At 42.5% G+C, this 23,144-nt stretch overlaps 1 protein-coding gene and 2 long non-coding RNA genes across 9 annotated transcripts in view; 1 reads left to right on the top strand and 2 right to left on the bottom strand.

Moving 5' to 3' along the window:
• Positions 1-1,441: 1,441 nt before the first annotated feature.
• Positions 1,442-2,838, bottom strand: LOC140684428 (uncharacterized). Its single transcript, XR_012056679.1, has 2 exons — positions 2,606-2,838; positions 1,442-2,356 (listed from the first exon to the last, which is right to left on the bottom strand). It is a non-coding gene; the product is annotated as an uncharacterized lncRNA (long non-coding RNA).
• A 185-nt stretch (positions 2,839-3,023) lies between these two features.
• The window catches only part of GRID1 (glutamate ionotropic receptor delta type subunit 1), a 482,872-nt gene continuing 462,751 nt past the window's right edge, over positions 3,024-23,144 (top strand). For 3 of the 7 annotated variants that reach the window (XM_072930971.1, XM_002191537.6, XM_072930974.1), the window contains exons 1-2: positions 3,024-3,438; positions 5,565-5,720. In XM_072930971.1, the coding sequence (XP_072787072.1) occupies positions 3,360-3,438; positions 5,565-5,720 (235 nt within the window). In that variant the 5' untranslated portion in view covers positions 3,024-3,359. Of the gene's footprint in view, positions 3,439-3,869; positions 4,201-5,564; positions 5,721-23,144 lie in introns of those variants that run through there. The other 4 variants (XM_032749269.3, XM_032749270.3, XM_072930973.1 and 1 more) reach the window with 2 other exon arrangements.
• The window catches only part of LOC140684430 (uncharacterized), a 58,260-nt gene continuing 50,698 nt past the window's right edge, over positions 15,583-23,144 (bottom strand). Inside the window, exon 2 of the long non-coding RNA XR_012056682.1 lies at positions 15,583-23,082. This is a non-coding gene — a long non-coding RNA (uncharacterized lncRNA). The remainder of the gene's footprint in view (positions 23,083-23,144) is intronic.

The following is a 23,144-nucleotide window of genomic DNA, read 5'->3' as shown; positions in this document are numbered from 1 at the left end:
CTGCAACTACATGGCTGTCGCTTGAGTTGGGTTTATACCTCACATATTTCTGTTGAGATGCCATTCTTCTGTGGGCACTGTAAATCCAGTGGCACCTTGTGGAATACAAGTGGCACCTACAAAAGAATGATGGAATATCACAGCAGCTTGGACCACTCTTAATATGCAGAATATTGGCAAAGTGATTGGCCTTTTAGCGCTGATTGCTGCATCTAAACAATGTACACAAAGTGCAAAGTGTTAGCGCTCCCCCAGTTGCAAATGAGGAATGGCAGGGTTGAAAGGAGTGCTCTCATTTGTACTGGGGTTAGAAATGTAGCATTGATAGCTCATTTGGAAGGAGGGGAAATCATAGGAGAAGTAATTGTTACAAAAAACATAATCCAAGCCAAAGGTGTTGGGATCTTTTTTGTTTAGAAAAAAAAAATAGGAGAGGAGAAAGGAAGAAAAATGCAGATATTGTGAAAGAAAAGGTAATGCAACCTGAATTAAAACCAGACACAATAAAGTTTTCATGTGGCAACTTTTCATCTTGCAGAGATGCTACTGAAGTTGCAATTCTCTTTGCTGTGGTGGATCCATTTAGGTCTTATTGGACTTTGCATGTTACATATCAGATTTTATAGTATTTGAGACTTATTCTGTGCATTTTTCTGGTTTGTTTTTGTTTTTTGACTGCTTCCTTCTGTCTGTTCTTGGGGCCTATTTCAGTTGGTCTGTTTTATTGTATTCTGGTGTCTTGTCTTTTCCCCTCTCCCTCCCTTGGCTGGGACTGGATTCTTTTCTGCACTCAGAGCATTTGCTCTTGGATTTCACAGGAAATTCTGTAACTTGTCCAATTCACTGGGTTTAGAGTTTTAATATTTTATATTACTATTTTTCTATTACTAAAATAGCATCCAGAGGCATCCTAGCTGAGGTCAAGACCTCTCTGTACAAACTAAAGTAGGAGGCGAGCCTGCTCCCAAGTGCTTGAAATACAGCTGACTGGTGTTTGGGTGCCTGCATAAATTGTGGGATTAATGGCTGCATATTTCTATAGGTTTTAGGCTGGGACGCCAAAGCACTTCTCAAACAGAAATAAATTTAGCCTCCTTTCCTCTATGAAAGTCAGAGACTTGGTTCTGCAGTAACACTTTCCCCCTCTCTAATTCCCACACATGTACTTGTTACTGACATATATATGACTCTGGTCAATATAGGTGCTTAACTTTTTAAAGAGCCTGTGTAAGTCACTAAGTGCATATTGATTTGAAGCAAATGTAAATTAGAATTAATTTTGACTTGCTAACGTAGTCAAATAAGGAACATTTCTATTGATCTCTGTCCCAGAAGCCAATTATCTGGATTAAGTGTTTTTATTACGTGAAATGCAGAGTATAGTATATATCATTCTGCATTGATCAGTGTGAAATTGCATATTTAAGACAAGGACTGTAAGTAAGAGTAGTTAACAAGTGATTTATTTTTAAAAAGCATATCTTGCTTTATTTACCCCCTGCTCTTCCCTGTTCAAATGCTGTACTTGTAACTACTGCTGAATAGGAGGCTGTTGATGCATGTGGATCAACAGGGATTCTTGTTCATATCATTTCCATTTCAGCTTCCTTCCCTTTCACTCCGCTCCATCTATACTGTGTGTTCCTTCTCCCTTCTGCCTTCCCAACCCCCTTATCTATATTTCCTACTCCTTGGTGTTGAGCAATTCTTGCTGTACTGTGCTCTGCATGAAAAAAATGTTTTCTACATTGCATAAATACATTGCAGCGATCGCTCCTGCAAGCAAGCACTGCTCAGCATCAGGAGCATTTACTAGCGCACCTACAGGTGATGGCTATAAAAAGTGTGCTGAATACACATGACAGGGATGCTGTAGCCAGTGCCAGGGGTATGAGCGCCTCCGGCCCCTTTGCGGCCACTCTGCCGGGGCTCAGCAGGCGGCGGGGGCCGCTCCTTCCCGCCGAGCCCCCGGCTCGCCGGTGCCATCTCGGGAGCAGGATGCGGCCGCGCCGCGCTGTCACCAGGCTTGCGCTTGCAAGACGGCGACCTCCAGGAATCGCTCTTCCTCCCGTTATCCAAAGACTGACATTATCTGTATGTATCGCTATAGCGGTCCGTGCCTCAGCCCCGCAGCAACTTAATAATCTTGGTAACGTCCTGCTCTCAACTCATTTGCTTGGCAGTAGTTTTAATTACGTTTCGGGCTCCTGAATGAATTTGTTTTCTCTGGATCCTCGGTATATTGAGACGCTTGTCACGTTTGGGTGCCTGCAATCACTGATGCGTTTGTTTTAGGGGATGAATTAGTCTTCTGAGCCTGAGCATGTCCAATTTATGAATTAGATTTCATTGAAAGCTAGAACAAAACAAAATAAGAAAACGTTCTGCTGTACCACTTTTCTTCCTCACCACCTCTTCCCCAGCGCGGGGATAAAAACCTCACATTTCCATTTCTCTCCTCAAACACGGATCATGTCCCGAGTTCGAGCGTGTGGAAGGAGGAAGGGGCATTCCCTCCACCTCCCTCTTCGGCGCGTTGCCCCCGCGCCACCCCCCGTCGCTGAAGTTAGAGGAGCCGGCAGCGGGCGCAGCCCCGCGCCCTTACCTGCGGGGGCGTCCCGCGGTGCCGGGCCGGGCGGGAGCTGCGGGAGGCCACGCAGCGCTGGGCACTCTCCGGGCAGCGGCTGCGGCCCCGCGGAACAGCCTGCACCCGGCAACCGGGAGCTGCCCACCCGCCTCGCATCCCTGCGCTTGGAGCATCCTTCCCCTACCCGTTTCGTCGGGGCGGCATACATCACATATAAAGATATATATACATAGCTATATAAATTCTGGCTCTATGTGAATCCGCTCCATCGCGGGCAGCTGCCCGGCTGTGGCCCCGCTCGGCGCTCGCCCGGCGCGGCCCGAGCGCCCCGCTGCCCGCCCGCCGCGCCGTGCCCCGGCGGCACCGAGCGCCGAGGCTCCGCAGTCACGTGGCGCGGGGGGCGGGCGGCGGCGGCGGGGGGGCCGCTCCGCAGTTCGCGGTCTGCCGGCGCCCCGGCACACACCGAGCGCTGGAGGCTCCGCCGCGCCGCCTGCCAACCCGGGATCTACCTCCGTGATTTTCTAGCCCCGGTTTTATTTTTTGGTTTTTTGGTTTTTTTTTTTTTTTTTTTTCTTCCCCATCACCCGTTTTCCTCAATCTTGGATAATTCTTGGGGTGCTGGGGTATTTTGGGATTTTTTTGCTAAGAGGGGGGTGTCTGGGCATCTCCCCCCCGCGCCCGCTGCCTTGCTCCACCTGCCCTTGCGCCTTTTTTTTCTTTCCCCCTGTCTCTCCACCAAACCCGGGCTGATGTGCTGTGCGAGAGGCTGGAAATGGAAGTGTTGATGCTCTGGCTTTTCCCCTGGATATTTCAGTGCGTTTTGGTGCGGGCGGACTCCATCATCCACATTGGTAAGAGAGGGAGCGGGGGGGTGGGGGGTGTTGGAGAGGGACGCGGTAGATAATAAATATATAAGGGAAGCGTCTCGTTTAGCCGCGATAATGTCAGGGGCAGCGGTGGAACCCAACTCCGCGGAGAGACAGGAGGACAGATGGGAGGAAGGCAGCTGTATTCTGCCCCTGGTTGTAAAGTTAGGGCCGAAATGCCGCCTGTGCGCCGGGCAGGGGACCCGCCGGGGCCGCCGCTGCGGTCTCCCATGTGGCTGGGGAGTCTGTGCTTGGACCTGTTTGCGTGGAAAGGCTTTCTTCCCCCCCACCCCCCGCCTCCTCGCCACCGAAAACAAACAACCGCCCCCATCACCCGAGCAGGAGAGAGGCATAATCTGAACGTGCTCGCAGGGACAACTTTCGGGGAGATAATCCCCTGGTTTCCATCCCCTGCCGTAGCAGGTGTCAGCCAAGCCGGAATGCGGGGGGCGGAGGGGGGAACTTGGCTTGGAAAGGGTTAGAAAGGAGAGCTTTGCAGCGGCTCTGTGTGAGTGTGTGCGTGTGTGTGTCTATGCGCGCAACTGTTGTGGTTTGAACAAGATCTCATTAAAACCCCTGGGCAGCAAGAAGGCTGGAGCAGTGGGAGGAAGAGAGGGATGAATAAGAGGCAAAGGAAAGGCTGATGTGAACTTTTATGGCTTCTGGGAGCAAGGCACGGTGATGTCCGCGGGAAGCCTGGCAAGCAAAAGCGAGGCTCTGCAGTCACCTTTTGGCTGGTGTTGAAAGGTACCAGCAGGAACGAAAATGAGGATGTTTAGGGGCGGAGAGGGGGGAGAGAATCACTTGTGGAGGATGATAGAAGAGGAAACGGGAGTACGTCCGGGAAATGAAAAGCCGTAATTCACACCAGCCTTTGGGGGAGGATGGGAGATCAGAAAAAGGAGGGGGCCGGCGTAGGAGCCCTCCTGGAGGAGGGAGGCTCCACGGATACGGGGAGAAAGTCCCGTGTCGACCCGAGGCAGGGAAGGGGAGAAGGGGACCAGCCCTGTAACAAGTTTCCCGGCACGGACAGCTCCGGGGCCGTGGGGAGGAGGCTCCGGTCGTCGCCGCTCGCCTCCGGAGCCTGGGGGCGCAGCCAAGGCAGACAGCATTGCGGAGCCATTAGGGAGACGGGGTCAGCCCTGACCGCAGCGGGGGACTCCGGCCCAGGGGCAGTCCCCAGAGCAGGGCAGACCCTCGCGGCCCCGGGGCCAGCCCCGCGGGGAGGAAGGGAGGCGGCGGGGCCGCCTTGGGGATGGCCGGGGTAGAAGAGTCGGTGAAGGACCTTCCGCGGGTCTCACTCTCGGCCCCGCTTCTCTTGCGCGTGGACCGTGTCACCTCGGCTTCTCCCCGCACGAACTTCAGCCCGAGCGCTGTTTGCTAAGTGCTGGCAGAAAGAGCGGTCCGCTGGCCAGGAGCGGGGAGCTGCTGCGTGCAGAGCTGTGATGCACACGGGCAATGCACGGAGGCTCAAGCCACAGGCACGCACGGTGTGAATCAGCAGGACTTTTCCAGGCTGGGGAATAATGCTTTTTGCTTGTTTTGTTGCCAGCTCTAAAGATCTCCCAGCGCCGTGTAGAGCAGGGCAGTAAGTCTGGCGTGGGCACACACACGCTCCGCGGAGAGGGATTTTATGTAACACACATCGCCAGATGTTTTCACGTTAACTGCATAAACAGGACAGTGAAATTAAAGCTTCCAGGTTACTGGACACAAATCCCGGCTTCACGTTCCTGTGTGCTTCTAAGCCTCAATAAAACCGCGGCCCGAAAGGCAGTATCCCAGGGAGAGGCGAGCAGCGAGCAAAAAGTTGGTGGAGTTTCCAAAGCTACTCCCTTTCCCGTCACTGGCGAAGCAAGTCCGTCACCCCGCCGTGCCTCTGGTTCAGGGCTCCGTAAGTGCGGGTGGAGCAGAAGTGACCGGGAGGAACGCTGCGCTGCCCCCTGCCCGGGACCAGGCTGCCCACGGGCGTGACCCGGCCCCACAGGCGCCCGTGCCCCCGGGGCTGCCTCACCGGTGCCGTGCGAGCCGGCTTGAGCCCTGCACGGCTCAGAGGGGAGTGGGAGTCCTGGCCAAGCCCTCCTCACCCTCTGCCGCCTTCCTCCCCTCAGGTGCCATTTTCGAAGGCAATGCTGCCAAGGACGACGAGGTGTTCAAGCAGGCGGTGTCGGATCTGAACCTCAATGACGACATCCTCCAGAGCGAGAAAATCACTTACTCCATCAAGCTCATAGAGGCCAACAACCCCTTCCATGCGGTGCAGGAAGGTGAGCGGCACCCACGGCACGGGGGGTTGGGTACGTGGACGGGACGGGGCTGAGGGAGGATCGTCCCGTCCCATCGGCGGGGAAGGGGCGCCGGTGACAGCCCGGACCTGTCCTGGCGCTCGGCTGGAAACTTTTCTTCGGTCGGGGGTTGGCGCTGTCTTACAAGGAAAGGGGAGGGACGGCGCGGTGCGGCGGTGGCGGCGCCGTGCCCAGCCCAGCCCAGCGCAGAGCTGCCCGGGCCGGGGCGCTGCGCTGGCACGGCCGGACCGGGCAGGGCAGCGGAGGGCCTGGGGGCTCCGCAGCGCTCCTGGCCCCGCCGGTGCCCAGGGCAGGCCGGGCCACGTCGCACCGCTGCCCCTGTGCCACCAGCAGGGCCACGCGTGGGGACAGGGCACGGGAAGGGTCCCGCCCGCAGCAGGGAGGCGGTGGTGCGGCACCGAGGGCCGGGCAAGGGGGGTGACTGTGGCCGGAGCGGCCGCGAAGGTGCGGCACAAGCGGGTTCCTCTTCCCGAGCATCCAGGGAGGCAGGGCAGGGGCGGCAGCGTGAGCGCTGAGTTCCCTCGGGGGGCCGGGCACAGGGTGAGGGAGCCGGCTGAAAGCCTTCCCAGAGTTTGCAAGATCTGAAAAGCAGCTACGCTGGTAAACCATTCCAATTAGATTTTTTTTTTTTTTTTTTCAAAAGGGAAACGTTTAAATTAATCAGCTTGCCTTTACAAATAAGACTTTAAAAAGATTATTTGTGATTTAATGAAGCGAAGGTTAATTATGGCCTAGGTTATTTAAGAAGCTGTGTTTTTCAGTAGTAATTATTCTAGAAACAGAAAGCTATTTATATACCCAGACTAGAATATTAAAAAAAATGATTCATCACCAGCCTTACCCTTAGTTTTACAGAGCACAGCAGATCTTTCCTGGTATGAAAATTTGCATTAATCCATATGTATTTATGTCTAAGTTGTATACATGTAAATTATGGCTACAAAATTATACCAAATGTTAATTTTCATGAACTCTGAACAATTTATTCTCCTCACTCTTTTCCTCAGAGTAGGTGCTAGTTAATATTATCAGGAGAAACAGCAATATAGATATTTTCAAGAGCCTCATCCCATTGACAGTAAGATTTCTTCAGCTGCTCTGAAAACTTAGCAAGGTGATATGAAAAAAAATCTTTATGAAAATAGAAAGAAGGGGACTTGAAAACAAAACTCCACCCACATATTCAGACACCAGAGGAAACCAAAAATCTCTAAATACTGATGGGTTGATTTATTGGCAAAGAATAACTGAACAATTGGATCTTCTTACATTTGCAAAAACTCAGTGTCCTATATTGGAGCTTATTCATATTCATGGAAGTGACAGTAGTTGGCTGGCTGAACAATAGCTTTCTACAATGTCTCTTCTCAGAAGTAAAACTGTATGAAACCATTTTGAATACCCAGCGAACTGAGCTGGCAGTCCAGTGCATGGGGTCCCTTTGCTTAATTCTGTTAAAAGCAGGAAAGCATGACCTAGTGGAAGATCCTTCTTGGTCTAGTAATACCTTTTTAAAATTGAGTTATTTGCTAACATTGAAGATTGGGGTTGCATTTATGAAAAGTACTATAAAAATTCTCTCTGTTGAATTTCTGTGTTGGATCCACAGAAAAGAGCCTGGTCAAATTTTCAACCCTTTTGTTACAGGAGCTTTGTGCTACCTGAATATATGTAAATAAAGACATTTTCTACTGTCCCTTCCAAGATGCTCTTTCAGGGCTCATTGATGTCCCTTCCTTTTTCACTGCCCATTGCAGTTTGAATTGCTCTTTGATGAACTGATACCATGCTGGAGAATTAAGGAAGTGGTTGATGATTCTTCACAATTCCAAAGAGAACTTGTTCTCTATTGCTGCTTCATTAAGGCACATCTAGGTGTTTTCTTTTGGGAGGACTGTGGAATGATCTTTTCTGCAAATAAAAGCTTACCATAATGGGAGGCCTAAGAAGAGTGTCTGACTTTGCTCAATTTCCTGGCTTGCTTTGTTAGTTCAGGTCAGATTTTTTTAAAATTTAAGATTTAATTTCCCACCTTTGAAACTGTCATCCATGTGGACAGAATAATCTGTGGGGTGTACAAGTAGCTGGTCTGTTCCTACTGAGCAGTGTCTCATTGCCCAATGTTACTTGATTTTGTTCTGACTATTCAAAATCTCATTTTGTCTCACTGTATGGATGTCCTGCTCATTTTGGTAAAATACTGCATGTAGTAGTCAGAACAACCTTGAGCAAATCCACTGCCCAGACTGCTCACAGAATCTTGCTGCCACTACATAAAACACCTTGGCATCGACATTACTCTTCTGCAGCATCTTTCCAAGCAGTGGCATGGAAATCAATGTTGCAAGCCTTAGCTTCACAGGAATGGAACTTTTTTACAAGTGAAAACCAATTTGGAATAAAAAAATAGACCATTATCTATCACCACCAGAATAGTTCATGCAAGGAAACCAATCAAATACTGTTTTTATTTTGAAGTGTCTTTTGCACAGTCTTGTAAGATGACATTGTAAATTATCCTTAAGTCATTTTAAAAGAGAACTTCAAAGAGGGACCTTCATTTCAATGATACCATGCTGGTAGAATTAGAGAAAGTCATCATTCCACGTAACAATGTCTACTACACAATGAAACTTTAATTACTGACAGAAGTAGTTCTAGCATGTGTTTGACCTGGCATTTACTGAGCAGTTAGAGAACATCTGCATGGGTAGAAAGCACAGAAGAGTAGACCAGCAGGGTTTTCTTGGAGGAGCAATGCATTCACAGAACTAAAGGCCAAACAAAAGATACCTTGCTTTTCATACAGAGTAGTTTTCAGTGCTGGGATGTGCTGAGAAGTATTGCTAGATTTGGGAAAAAAAAAAAAAAAAGAACTCTAGGGGCTTTATATAGTGAGATAAGGGAGCTATAGTGATAGTCTCTGGTGACTGAAATCATTAAATAAAATTCAGAGATACTCTTTCTCCAAAGATTTGGTGGACACTCATGTTAATGGTTGTGACAGGTACCAGAGAACTGCAATTAACAAAAAGTATAAATTTTGTTTCCTTCTTTGTCTTTCATTTCAATGTATATTGAATAAACAAGATCCTGTTGTGCCAATAAGTAATGAGATTGTTTTGGTCTCATCAAACTCATTCTATATCAAAGTGCAACAAATGTGTGCAAGGAACTCCAGTAGCAAGGGATGAAACAATAAAGAATGAACAGACCCTGGTGCATGCAAAAATAGGCCTGTTTTGTGTAGCCTTGCAAGCAGTCGTTGTATTTGATATAATATTGCTTTTATGTATGTGGCAATTACTTGAGGGAAAAATTGTTTTCTCACTGACTGTTATGGGAGGAAATATACATGGGGAATCATTGTTCTTTTCATATGATTTAGAGAAATAAGCTCAAACCACAAACGTGAAGTTAAACTAGATTGTTGCTTCCAAAAGAGTTATGTGCTCACTTTCAGTTAAGTGATTGCAGTGTGAGCTTGTTTTTGTGTGGTGTGTATTTAAACTAGTACTGTAGTAACCTTTTTATGATTCAAGCATTCAACTAATCTCAAAGCTACTTTTTAAGCTTTCAGTTCAAATTGAGATTCCTGGGCCTGTCATTGTTCCTCAGAAGGAACTGCATGCACGAGGTATGGGTGGCAAGCAGTTTTGTGCATGGGCTTGAAAATGTGATGGCATCTTTAAACAAAAAAAAAAACCCAAATAAAACTGACTTGTAAGTTTTTAAAATGTTGCTTTCAAACGGGTCATAGTTAGGTGTAGGTCAAAACTAGGACATGAGAAAGCTAATACTTGCTGTTAGTTGTGCCCTTAGGAGAAGGGATCCAAAGGAGCCTGTTACTCAGAAACTGCAAAACTTTAAACCCCTTTTTCTCAGTGGATGATGCTTACACGTCAGTGGAGCTTTCCTGGAGCTGAAACTTGCTGTTCTCTCTGCATAGCAATTTCAAATGAATTGTTTCTAATTTGAGAGGCCTTGTATGTGTGCTTGTTGATGTTAAAATGCTGTCAGTTCTGGAAACCAGAACAAATTTGGAAAATCAGAATGTTATTTGAGAGCAAGAATGGTGTTCCATAAATAGGTTTATTGTCAGTCCCATACACACTGCTGTGGTTTCAGAGCAACTCAGAGCTGCTGACTTTTTGGGTGTCTGTGCTGTACACCATTGAGTGAATGTGATCTGTTATCATAGTCTGTAGCACTCGGTAATGAGATGTACTTGACATAAAATAGAATAGACAGAATAGACTACTGGAAGTGACCTACAACAATATCTAGTCCAGCTGCCTGAATAATTCAGGGCTGACCAAAAGTTCAAGCATGTTGTTAAGAGCAATGTCCAAATGCCTCAACCATTGACAGACTTGTGGCATCAAGCACCTCTGTGGAAAGGCTGTTCCAGTGTCTGGCCACCTTTGCAGTAAGGAAATGCTTCCTCATGTCCAGTCTAAACCTCCTGTGGCACAGCTTTGAGCAATTCCCACACATCACGCCGTGGATCTCTGGGAGATAGATTAGCACACTGCTCTTGATCTATCTTGTCTCAGCACATATATTTAATGTTACAACCACAGTTTCTTTCTGCAGTTTTATTTGTTGAGAAGGTGTAAGCTGATCAAATAAGATGAAATACAGATGTGGAGAACCAGACTCAGCAGCTCCATTGCTATTTTCATTTATTCATGAAATGTTGCATGTACAAATTACTAGAGCTTTTTATTATTACTATTATTATTTTTAATTTTTAAATTTTAAAAAAAATTGTTAAAGAAAATAACCCCAAAGAACAAAACTTTATTGATTTGACTGCACTGGCTCGGGGAACTGGGTCCATAGATGGAACCTATATGCTGTACCTAGAATTTTTAAGTAAAGCATTAAAAAAAAATTTCATCCGCCAAAATTGCAAAGGATTGGTTTATATTGTTGTACTGTCAGTTTTTCTCTTGAGTTTTCCACTGTCAAATAACTTTACCTTTATCTGCTCTTCTTCCATGCTTGGACACAGATTTCACACTGTTTTCATTGAGGTGCAAGGTCTTGTTTGGAAGTTTTGACAGGTACACTCCTAATTCTCTGGAAAGCACATAATGTTACATACTTTTTTTCCTCAGTTTAATACCAACTTTCAACAGTTTTTAAAAGCCAACCAGAAAAAGTGTAGGTAGGGGTTCCCACCAGTGGTCAGAGATGCCTTGCTGTGCAACGACACGGTTTTTTTCTGCTGGTTCTCTGCATTTAAAAGCTGTTGCTCAGTGGGGTGAATAGGTTTAACAGTTTTACCTCCCTGGGCCCTCTGAGGTCAGCGCATGACTTGTTAAGGACTGCCACAGTGAAGACATCTGTGACACTGTCATCTCATTGTGCTTGTGTTTTTGTGCTCTACAGTTGTGTGTCCCAGTATATTGTAAACAAGAGAGTTTTCAGAGCTGATGAAAAAAGCAAATGAAAATGTCCATCTCCTGATATTCTTGTGCTTTTGCTATATTGAAAGCAGGGGCATGCAGTAGGAAGGAAAGCAGCTGATTGCCCATGAGGGAGTCCCTTTGGTGCTGAGGATGAAGGCAGGCTACAGTCTATGGACCAATATCTATATCTCTTTTGTTCTGTTGGTTCATCCCTCTTGCTGTTCGTTGCTTGATAGCCAACAGCTGTTCTGTTCTGATCACAGTTTAACTGCAGGTGCAGAATATTTGATACTTCTGGGAGGCAGTGCCACTCCAGCACACCCCTGGTGTGTTTGGGTATTTTTACAGGCTGTACCAGGGTTAGTTCCAGCCCAGCCACGTGCTTTGCCTTTGCAGAGGTGCCAGTTGCTTTGGGCTGGGCTGCCCAGAGCTTGGTGTGACACTGTCACACACCGGTGCTGCAGGCACTCAGGGGAACAAGGACGTGTCACAACTGAGCATCCCAAGGGAGCAAGAGGCCTTCTGTGGAGAAGAAAGTGTACCAGCAGTGTAGATGGGACCTGATTGAAGCACCTGGTTCTGCCCCAGCTTGGTGGAGTCTAGGGGTGGAGAGGAGGCCATGAGAGTCACCTTGCTTGCTGTAGGATGAGAGGGTATGCCTTATTATTTTCTTGCTTTGCAGTTAAAAGACTTACTTAGTTTGAAAGGGTTTTTTTTTTTTTTTTTTTTTACTTCCTCCGTATGCATAGCAGGTTAAGTGTGTTTTTCTTTCTTCTAATTGCAGACTTGCTAATACTTTTGTTTCCATGTAAGGTGTGGGTGACCCACCTATTTTGAGGGTCTCATACAGAAAATTAGCTGCCGGTTAGGCTACAGTTCCTTTTCAGTGTGTAATGGTCTTTCCCACTGATCCTGCTGCTGATCCTGCTCATTTACCAAGGAGCTGCAGTTGGGTTTCTTATACTAGGATTTAATTATGGACAATATGCTACTCATTAACTGGTATGCTAGAAATTATCCTGAAAGATCAGAAATAAGCAGGGTTCATAAAAATGTTAGGGAACGTGTTTCAGGGTTAAAGATTTTCTTTGTGTTTCACTCATTTATTATTTTTTACAGAAAATAATTTTCTGAGCGCTTTGTTTGTCTGTGGCAGCTGTTCTCAGTCATTAATGTGGAGGAGGATCTGTAAAAGTGAAATGAGTACACAAAACCTCCTCAGCCTGATCTAGTTAAAATAATGGCTCAAGAACAAGATCCTGAACTGTGAAATACAGTCTGGATATATGCATATACATGCTTGCCCATACACTCTGTACAAATAATTTAATTGCTACACTTACTGTAATGTGTCCAGCAGGGAATATGCCTTGAGCCTTTCTGTGTTCAGAATCTTCCAGCTACAGATGATTAGGGGATTGACTATCTAAGTATTACATTTTAAATTACATCTTTATACTTGCTGAATGAGATGAATTTAATATTTTGATGTGATTTTTCATGCTGAGCTTGAGCGGTACAGTGAAAGTAGTTAAAGCTGCACATTCTTTGAATAGAGGGGATGTCATGTTTATTAAAACTGTTTGTGGCTTACCACAGTTGTTTACTGGAAGGAAAACAAAACAAAGCCTCAAAGCCAAGTTATGCATCTATAATAGTGCCTGACTGTAGGACTACAGCACACCAAGACTGTAGCTGAAACAGTTTACTTCAGATTTCACTTTTTGTCATTTCAAGAGCAGCCAAAGTCTTTTTTTAGGCAAAAATCAAAATGTTTCTCATACTTTTATTAATAATAAATTTCCTCTGAGGAGAATTCCTGCTGTGTCTTTATTTATCTCTGTCATCTTGTGCTTGGAGGTGTTTTTTCAACTTGCCCCTCAGAAAAACAACATTACTTAGATTGTTGAAATCATGCTGCTGTGTGAGTCTTGTAATTGCTGGAAATTTAAGTTTTATTTTTAAAACCTGCAAATATCTGTGTTTTACTAAAAGCGACCTGCTAGAATGAAATTGATCCACAGAGCTCTTTTTTTTTTTTTTTTCTTGGCAGGAGATTTTTCCATAATTTTCAGTTATTTGAGTTGATGATTTAGAAAAATGGTTTACATGTTCAATTTTGCATTTTTGCACTTCTTTTATTTTGATGTAATAGCATCCACAGTGATTTTTCTTACACACAGAAATGCTGTGGCTCATTTCCATTTGGAAACCTGTTGAAAGTGGTCAGGTTTCAGACTGAGGAATGACATGTTTTATGCACAGGGCACATATGAATCCTGCAGATTTCCTTACATAGAACTGTTGGCTCTGAGGTTGAAATCCTTGGTGTCATCCTGAGAATCCTTTCTATTTCACTCTTCACTGAGGAAGGGGAACAGCTGATGCTGATCCTTAGTGCTGATCCTTAGTGCTGATCCTTTTCATATTAGCAATCTTGTCAAATAAATAGAAGTGAGATTGTTAAGTAGTATAGAACATTTTGAGATACTCATTTTATATCATAGATAGATCTGTAATAATTTCAAAAGCAGATAATAATCATATGCTAACATGCTAGGTTTTCTTTCATTTACATAAGTTTCAGGCAATAAATATCTGAAATGAGAACTATGTTGAAAGGCTTCCTTTTATGTTTTTCCTAATAGCTTGCATTTAATTATAATTTGGAGACTTGATTGCTGTGTTTGAAAAAGGGTTCAGGTTTGTGGGTTTGCAATGCTTTTTCTAGCTTGAAAGGTTTACCTTATCAGGAAGAGGCTATCTGCACTAGCACAGCTTTTGTGAAGTTCCTTATTCTGACCCTGTTGTGCCTGTCCATTTTCTCTCTTCTGTCTATTGCATATTCATGTATGCAGTAAGAATACTGGAAAGCACTAACAGCCAGTCCTTAAAGGTAGAAAGAACCAAGAGGCATTAATTTCAAGTGTTGTTTGGCTGCATTAAAACACACAGCAGGGTTTCTGCTGCTTGACCTTACTGAGAAGTATTCCCTTAGCAACCTTTCATAGAGGGAGTAAAAGGACAGTAAGAAAACAATTTCTCCCCATATAGTCAACAGAATCATAGAAACATATAGTCAGCAGAATCTAAGAAATTAAGTTCTCTCATATAAACACATGAATCTCAAGCCAAAATCTCCCAGTGGCACCAGGGACTTATTAAGTATTCTATTCCTCTGTTTAGTCATTTTATCCTCTGCTTTTTAATTTACTTATCTGAGTCTTAGAGATTTTAACTAGTAACATTGCTGATGGAATGCTTTCAATATCCTCAAAATCTCATTGACAATCTGATTTGTTCATATTCAGAAATTGAATAAAAGGATTTTCCATAGAACAGAATGTTTGTAAAGTTAATGAAAATTGTCTTTGTCAGTGGGTAAATGACCCTATTTATGCCATTAGATGATATTTAGGAAACACGAATTATTTGCTGCTTGGTAATAATTTCAGTAGAGAAGCTGTGTAATGATCTAGAACATTTCCATAACCCTTTGTCTTCTTAACTCCCTGCTCCTAAATAAAGGTAAAACTTGGGATGGTGGAAGGAGGAGTTTGCTTACAGGAGACAGTCTCTCAGTGTCTTGTGCATTTGCAAATCCTTTTTTTTTTTTTTAATAATTTGTTTAAACTTAATTTTACATTGATTTAAAAATGCTTCATAACTCCAAAGTAAACTCTGATGTAAATTGAGCATTGTCTTGTGTGAAATATTAGCTGCATTCTAATTGAAATGACTGATGATTTACCCATTTTCTATCCTACTTGAAAATATTTTTGTAATGAGAAAAGTTATCTGAGAAGTTTAGAGAAAAGGATTAGGATGTGATGTCTGCAAGGGTCAAACCAGAGAGAGGGCTAGGATGTTGAAGTGCACAAAAAATAAAAGGGGGCAACCTATTTATCTGCTTTAAGGTGGTATTTTTTTTGGTTTTTTTTTTTTTGGTTTTTTTTTTTTTTTTTTTGTGAAACTTCCTTTTTTTTTCCTTTTCTTTCAGCTTGTTTTTGTCCTGAAGTTCATCAGTTACTGTGGAAGTAACAGTGGTTTTGACATAGGTAGGACTTAGTGACCCAAACAAAAACAGAAAAAGCTTGTTCTTCCTCTGGTCTGAGCAAGGTGTTTGCGCAGTATGGGTCTGGTTTTTAAAGCAGCTGGAGAAGGGCAGGGATGCCACATCTTAGACCAGTAATCATTTTGCAAATAATCAGCCTGTGCAAGGCATTTCACTTTCCAAGAGGAGAAGAGGAATTTTTGCTCACAGTGTAGCAGAAGTTGAGGCTGACAAACCTCAGCTTGTAGAAAGCCACTTGCCCAGGACAGCTTGACAGGACCGTGCCCATATCTGGGCTGAAGCATTGTGTAATCCACATGAAAAATAATGTCATGTTTCAGCATTGCCCAGCTTTATTTATTTTTTTTTTTTTAATTTAAAAAACTCTTTCTAAAGGCTTAATTCTTTGTTATGTGTTAAGGGCAGTTTACATTTTTGTGACCATGGTGTGTCCTCTTTGCTTTTACACTGCTGTTTTGAAATATAATGTAATGTCAGATGAAACAGAATCATCTGGGCAATGTAATTAGTAATACATGATTCTTTTAGAATCATGTATTACTAGTTCTCAAAAGTGTCTTTGAGTAGACTTACTACTGTCTTTACAGTCTTTGAGTAGACTTTTTTTCAGTAACACAGTATTTTTCTCAGGAAGTGTTTATCTCTGTTGTCCATTTTGTTTGTTCTTAGTTTTTTATTGCCAATTCAGGGACTGTAGAGTTGTAGCTGGTATCTTTATGCCTGGGGTCCTTAACTAAAACTCCAGTTTCTCAAAAGCATCTAGTTGAGGAGACTTTTCCTGTCTGTGGCTGCACTTCCCAGAGCCACTTCATCATTTCTAGTCATGCCCCATTTTGTATGAACAGCAGGTCCATCATTCTACCTCCTGGTGAGGTTTGTAAATGTAAATCTTCTCTTCAAATTCTGATTTCTATTTTACCTGTCTTCTGTTGTTTGGCAGCATGGTGTTCCCCCCATACTTCCCTCTTCCCTGCCACTGCTCAATGCAATAGATTTTATGAACACGCTTTTCATGATTTACTGGATTATTTTATTTCCACTACATTTTAATCATCGTGATGACATCTGTTGGCAGCAGTACACAGATGCTTTGTCAGGGTATATTTTAAGGTTTGTAAATGCTTACTATACCTACATGACAAAACTAAGGTTTTTTCTTTTTCATTTACATTACAAGAAATGGGACTGCATTTTGGAAATGAAAAGAGTCTCTGGAAGACTCACTGCCTTCCAGTGACCAACAGGTGAAACCTCTAAGTTTCATGTAGCTTCCTCTGTGTTACCTGCTGCAGTGAGCCTTGCACTACAGAATTAAGCCTCTCATCCTGCTTTCACTGATATGAAGGGTAATCTTCCTCCCTTTTTAATTTTTTTTATTTTAGATTTTAACCTTTAAAGCTGTCTATCACTGCCATTATAAGGAAATGGAGAACACACAGGGACAAGAGGCCAGAGCTGCTTCTTCAAGGCATCTCTATAGCTCTAAAGAATGACAAAATATCAGGAATATAAAAAAGAAATTACAGCAGTGGTCAGTTGTATTTGCTATAGGACATTCTGGCAATGCTAGTACCTAAATGTAGTCAGACTAAAATGGTAGTTTGGTCAAAATCACTTCCTAAAACTTTTGTGAATTTGAGGCAGATTATGCACAGTCATAATTTCAAGGTGTTTGTGTTTTCTTTCTTGTGGTAATTATGTTCAAAGAGCTGTTGCACTTTGTGCAGCTCAACATGAAAAAAAATACTTGGTGGTATGCAAGAAAGAGCCTGTTGATCAAAAATGGGATTCCATGCCCTGCATTCATGGGGGCACTGGGGCTCTAAACTGGGTTTTGGTAATGTTGCTAATTAGTCTTGGTTGTTGCTGGCCTGCAGGGAGACTGTTTGTAATCTGGAGTTTTGTCTCTTGCCTTGAGAACTTGTGGGTGGTTGTGTTGAGTCAGTAGAAGTGGCACATCTAAAGGATGCTGTAAGAGGAAGGCTTGGAGCAGGATGTGTGTCATGTTTTGGTTCTGAAATGTATTTTCTCAGAAGAATAAATGAATAAGCTGTGACATGGGGTAATTAATAGGGAAGCAAATTCTCTTAGATCTCTTGGGTTTGTAAAGAGATAATATGTACTTTAAAATGATGCATTCTTTTGGGCTCTCAGGGGAGAAAAGCTTACATTCTGTAACTTGTGACAGACTTACAATGTAGAAAGTTGTGTTTCTTTTTTTTTTTTTTTTTTTTCTTCTTCCAGAAATAGCATTGCTAAATTGCTCAGGGGTGTAGTTTACCTCTGTATAAAACCTGTGCATGGAGTGTAAGTTAAGTGTAAAATTCATACACTGTGAAATGCAGCAGAGGAGCCCAGAAAACTACTGAACAAGGCCCTGGAGAAAAATATGTATCTTACATACACACAACACTTCACCTGCCAAAATTCAGCTTAAACTCTGTCACAAGAGGATCAAGGGACAGGCAGAAAGAGATGTTAGCTTGGATTGCTCAGTTCACTTTCTGGGACAATTAGGGGAACTAATAAGGTAAAATTGCTCTGTCTGAGGCTGAAGAAGAAATAGAAGAAGTTTCTCTGAGTGCAGAACAGCACAGCAACAGTTGGAAAGGCTCTGCTGGTTCCAGTGCCCCTGAGAAGTCCCTTAAGGCAAATTGAAGGCTCTGATCTGTTTGCCATTTAAATCTGTACCCATCTATTTTGTTGGTGAGGTGAACCAGACTTAGGAAATACAAATAAATATATAGATTTAGAAAGTTCTGTCATATCTCCATCTCTTCAGGGCTAGTTTGCATGTATAATTTGCAAATATCTTGTCAGATTATCTGGGAAATAGTTATATATCCTAGGGCCTTTGGCAAATGCACTTTGAAGCTGAGAATTTTAAGAGGTATTTTCAAGATTTAGCGTGTTATTACAATGTTAATAAGTAGCTTGAGAACTGAAGAAAAACTTATGATAGGGTTGATAAGATGGAAACTATCTGAGGAAGATGAGCTACAGCTCAGATAGACATGCATGAGGGAAAATGAAATTGCTCCTCAAAAAAGGTCAGTATATATGTAAACTTGGCAATTAAAAAAAAAGAAAGCATTTCTGGTGATGCTACATAGATGAAAAAAAAGAGATTTTCTTTTTCTTTTTTTTTAGCTTTTGGTCAGAAAGGTTTCTACCAGGTATTACAAAATCATTTTCCTTATGAAACTGTAGAGAGAGACAAATGAAGATGTAGTTTGATCTTGGTCTCATAAATTCCAATTTTAAAAAGTTCTGTGAGTTTCTTCATGAGAGGTTGTTAATATGAAGTGTGCCTGTGAACTTTCCAAAAGATTACTAATTACCTTTGTACCCATATCTGCAAATAATGGTTCATGTGGGAAAAGTGTGGCCATCAATGTAGTAGTGTGTTCACACTGCTTTAGAAAATTGTGCCTACAATGCAGTCATCTGAAATAATACTGAGATTTAAGTTAATGGTGGGAAATATTTGCTGACAGGGCTGGCTTCAAGGCATTCTTTTTCCTTCCTAAATGCTGATAAAATTCATTGAAATATTCTGAAGTATATTGATGATTGTCTCAAGATGGCTTAAAAAGTATTATGCCATTCTCCTCATAATTATATTCTCTTTTTGATCAGATTTTACAGGAAACTAGTTTTATTTTTTTTTCCTATAGAAAAGTATTTCTCTAGAAAGTAAACTTATTGAGGCTATTAGTTATCTTAAAACAGGGAAAGGTCAATTGATTTTCTGGATGCTGATCCTAGATTAAGTTTAAATTGTTAAATTTTAATCCTAACTTTAGTTGCTGGTGTATGAAAATAGTCCGATGAGGAGAAATGGGAGTCCCAATAATTTTTCCAAGTTCTGATCTGTACAACACAGTTATGAAGACAGAACTTTGTTATCTCTGTGTATATCCTTGGGATTGGAGTTCCTCTTCCCAGTGCTCAGAAAGAGTTATCAGATACTTCATGGCTGTTCCCAACACAAGAGGGGCCTGAAAAGGGGTCTTCCTCCTGAAAGATAGCTTAAGGTGCTTGGTAGTCTTTAGCTTCATTCCTTATTTTCTTTCCCTGCCTTCTCATTGCTGGCATCCTTTGATCACTGAAGTACCAGAGGAAGTGATGAGATATTTGGTAAATTAGCCTGGTGCACCTCTTGTTTAGTTCTATCACTCTGCAGCACTTGTTTAATTCAGAAGTGGGTTAAACAAGATGTGGACTCGTGAAGAAATTTTTCTCCTTGGTGAGAGAAGTGGGGAACTGCTACGTACTTAATTTTCACTCCCTCTGCTCTGTTGGATGTGGTCCATTTCTCAGAGTTTTCCGAGCTGTTTGGCAAAGAACATTTCTTGATATTGTTGGGGGTCAGTACAGCAGCCCAAATCTCATCTGCTCTGCTCTTGAGTTGTGTTGTGGTTCTGGCCTTTGTCCTCTTACTGTAGATTTTGACCTGGCTACAGGCCAGTTTTTTTCAAGCTTTTCCCATTTCTGTACCTCTAGAAAAGTTTCTGAGTGCATTGATCATTTAAGTCTACTGAAACTTGGTGAAGTTGGTTTTTATTTTTTATTTTCTTTAATTGTCTAGATTGGTCTGTGACCCACATGGAAACAAGTTGTAGAAAATTTAGCAAATAGTCCTTGGTGTTCACAGGACCCATATGTTATTGACTCATTTACTGTATTTTCCTGGGATTGTAGAGAATTGCAATCAGTGATTCCAATGGTCATTCCAGCTTTGTCCCCCTGGCATGGAACATAAGTACAGAATTGTTGAAGGATTTAGGTTGCAAAAGACCTTTAAGATTATGGAGTCCTACCATAAAATGACAGTCTGCTTTATGTCACTGATTTCATGCTTGTGTTTATTTTCCTTAAAATAATTTTTTTTTTTTTTTTTTTTTTTTTTTTTGTGGTACTGAGGTTTTCTCTTATCATTAGCTGACTACAAAGACTAGAAAAATTGACTGGTGTTCTTGAATGATAAGCCTTTATCTAGGAGCTGACAAGCAGAGGAATAACCCCTCCTGAGTCTGCCAGTCTTGTTTTCTATGGGGTAATACAATGTGAAGGAGGAAAACCCTCTGTCTTTGGAGGTATAAGCCTGAGAAATATAAAATGAAGATAAGAATTCAGGATGTCTGACAAGCATAAGCTCAGCTATTGGCCTGTTTGCCAAGCATGACTGTTCCACTGTCATAATGCAGACTAAATTCTTTAATAGCTGCGCTTCAGTGCTTGTAAACTAGTGAGTGATTATTTTGTCTTCTGTTTGTATCATTCATCGAAGCAGTCTGAGCTGACAAGGCCTGGAAAACTCTCTAGGATATGCTGCTGTTAATGCAGTGTGCTACAATGGGACCTTTCTTGTACAACAATGTTGCTGAGCACCTCTAATACCACAGTCTCTATTGTCACTGACTCACTAAATCATAGGAGTTGCATGCTCCTCCCCATCTACCTCATTTGAACCGATTGCAGGAAATTCCCTCTGTATCTCTCATGTGAACATTTGAAGTTGATTATATTTGTTGCCATTAATAGCAAACAGTAGTTTGCTGCTTTTGTAAAAACTCAGACATTTTGCTTAAAATATAAAATAGAATTAGTTCTGTGAGTATTTTGATGAACTTAGCTGTTTCCAGAAGTATAAATAAATCACTGTACTTGAGAATGTTTTACTGCTCTAATTTATTAAATTTATTAGATGCTTCTTCAGCTTTCTTTAGTTCATAGAAGTTCAATCTAAGAACCACAACTTGCTTTCTTTTTGTTCACAGAGATTTAAAAGAATAACTTTATAACCATCAATAACCATGTAAACTTTCGCCTGGCTTGATTCTCAGCCATATTAGAGCTTAGGTTTTAGACCACACATAAGCTCATGGCAACTCTGTTTCTAAATAGTGCAAACCACTGTTACTTTTTGCAAGCAGACTCAGAATTTGTGCACAAAAAGGCTTTCCAGGCCCATGTGTGTTTAGACCTGATCTGTTACTGAGACAGTGTACGTACAGTGAGTATGAACCATGTTCAGCCCTAGGGTTGCTTCTACTCTGCCTGTAGCAGAGCTTGACTCAGTCACGGGAATCGCCTTTGGGATGCATTTCTTCTTTCTTTCCAGGTTAGCTTGGCTCTTCAAACAACTCAGCTGGTTTGTTGCTTATGCTTATTGCAGTCACTTGCAGTCTTTTGCAGGTATTTCTGAAAAGTTACACCCCTTTAACTCAGACCCAAGTGATCGTCTCACAGGTGACAGTGTGCCCAGCTGTGCTGGCTGAAGACAGCCAGGGCTCTGTCACTGGACTAACTGCTTCCACTTGAGTCATGAGCCTCAGCAGGTTTGACTGATCTGTAAAGACTTGAAGTGGTTCATTCTAGGAGAAAGAACTGTAGTCTGATATGTGCTGTTCAATATAGGCACAAAATAAAGACTATAGTGGGGGAAGTTATTTGTTGAAAATTGCTCAGTCAGCTCTACAAGAAATAGGCAATAAATCCGCTTGACTGTCTTCATTAAACCCCAAAACATCTGTTGCAACACTTTTTATGGTTACTGAAGTAGGTATTATGTCTGACTGTAAAAGTCATAGATAACATATCTTTAAAAATTTATTGCCTGTTTTACTAGTCATTGACAAATAATTTCTGAAAGGAGGCTTTGAAAGGCCTGATCTGTGGAGTTCAGAGATTTAGGGTTGAGAGTATCTAGGTCTTTCAAGGAGAGTCTGTTTGAACATTTGATATCAGATAATCTTCCAAGCTCATAGCCAGCTATAGCTAAGAAATGAGGAAGAGCTAGCCAAGTGTGGACAACGGGAGAAGGAAAACAGAAAAGTCCCTACAGGGATCTCCCAGTCCCTAATATCAGCCATGCAGGTAAAACTTGGTATGCCATCTTAAATATATCTTTAAACTGTAACAAGAGAAAGGCTCTACTTACCCCAAATCACTACACAGCATTTAATAATTTACTGTAGCTTCAGGAAGTGAATCTGGAAAAAATATGTCAGGAAATAGGGCAGAGCTGGAGCTGCTGTTATTCCACAGTGCAAGTCATACAGAAGAGTTCTGAGCCTACTTCCTTTTAATACACAAAAAATGTTACATGTAGAACAGAGCGTATTCCACAGTGGATTAGAGATCCATCAATTACATTTTGAGCACTTTCAGCAGCAAAATGTAACAAAAGTTCTTTGAAAAGGCATGTAAGCAACTTTGCTCCTTTATCATACTTCTGAGAAAAATGTAAAACAGGAAATGCAAACAAAATTAACCCCCCCTATTTATAAATAATTCATTCAATAAGGTTTGCGAAAGAGGGGTTGGAAAACTCCTTTATTTCATCTTTAGTATTTTGAAAGCTGAATAGAGTGCAGCTTTTCTGTTACAGACATCTTATTAAAAAATCATTCCTGCCTCAGAATGTATACTTTTTGGTGACAGTGATGTTTTCTGTTACCTCTGCTTATTCTGCTAAGCAAAATCCAAGGAAGCCCTTGCTGTCAGTACTGATTCTTCTTGTGGTAAGGAATATTTTTGTTCTGAAAACTAGGTAGTTAATCAGTCTTGGTCAGTGTCAGTAGTCACACAGAACCACTGTCTTCTGTAATTTCTTTTGTTTCATATCATGACAATATTTTGGAGAAACCCCTAATTTTCCAGGGAACTGTTAATTCTTTTAGTGTACTTGGAAATCTGACAACAAAGACTTATTGTAATTTAGAAGACTTTGAAGCTAATGGAATGACTTTGATCTGAGAGCTTTAGTGGGCTTTGCCATTGCTGCTGTTGATGGTTGCTGGTGCCAGGGCTCACTGAGGCACACCTGGAGCTGTCCCAGGGCTCACTGAGGCATACCTAGAGCTGTGGCAGGGCTTACTGAGGCAC

This window comes from Taeniopygia guttata, chromosome 6 (genome assembly GCF_048771995.1).
Source record: "Taeniopygia guttata chromosome 6, bTaeGut7.mat, whole genome shotgun sequence".
Taxonomy (NCBI): Eukaryota; Metazoa; Chordata; class Aves; order Passeriformes; family Estrildidae; genus Taeniopygia; species Taeniopygia guttata.
This window is presented reverse-complemented; position numbering and strand designations above follow the sequence as displayed.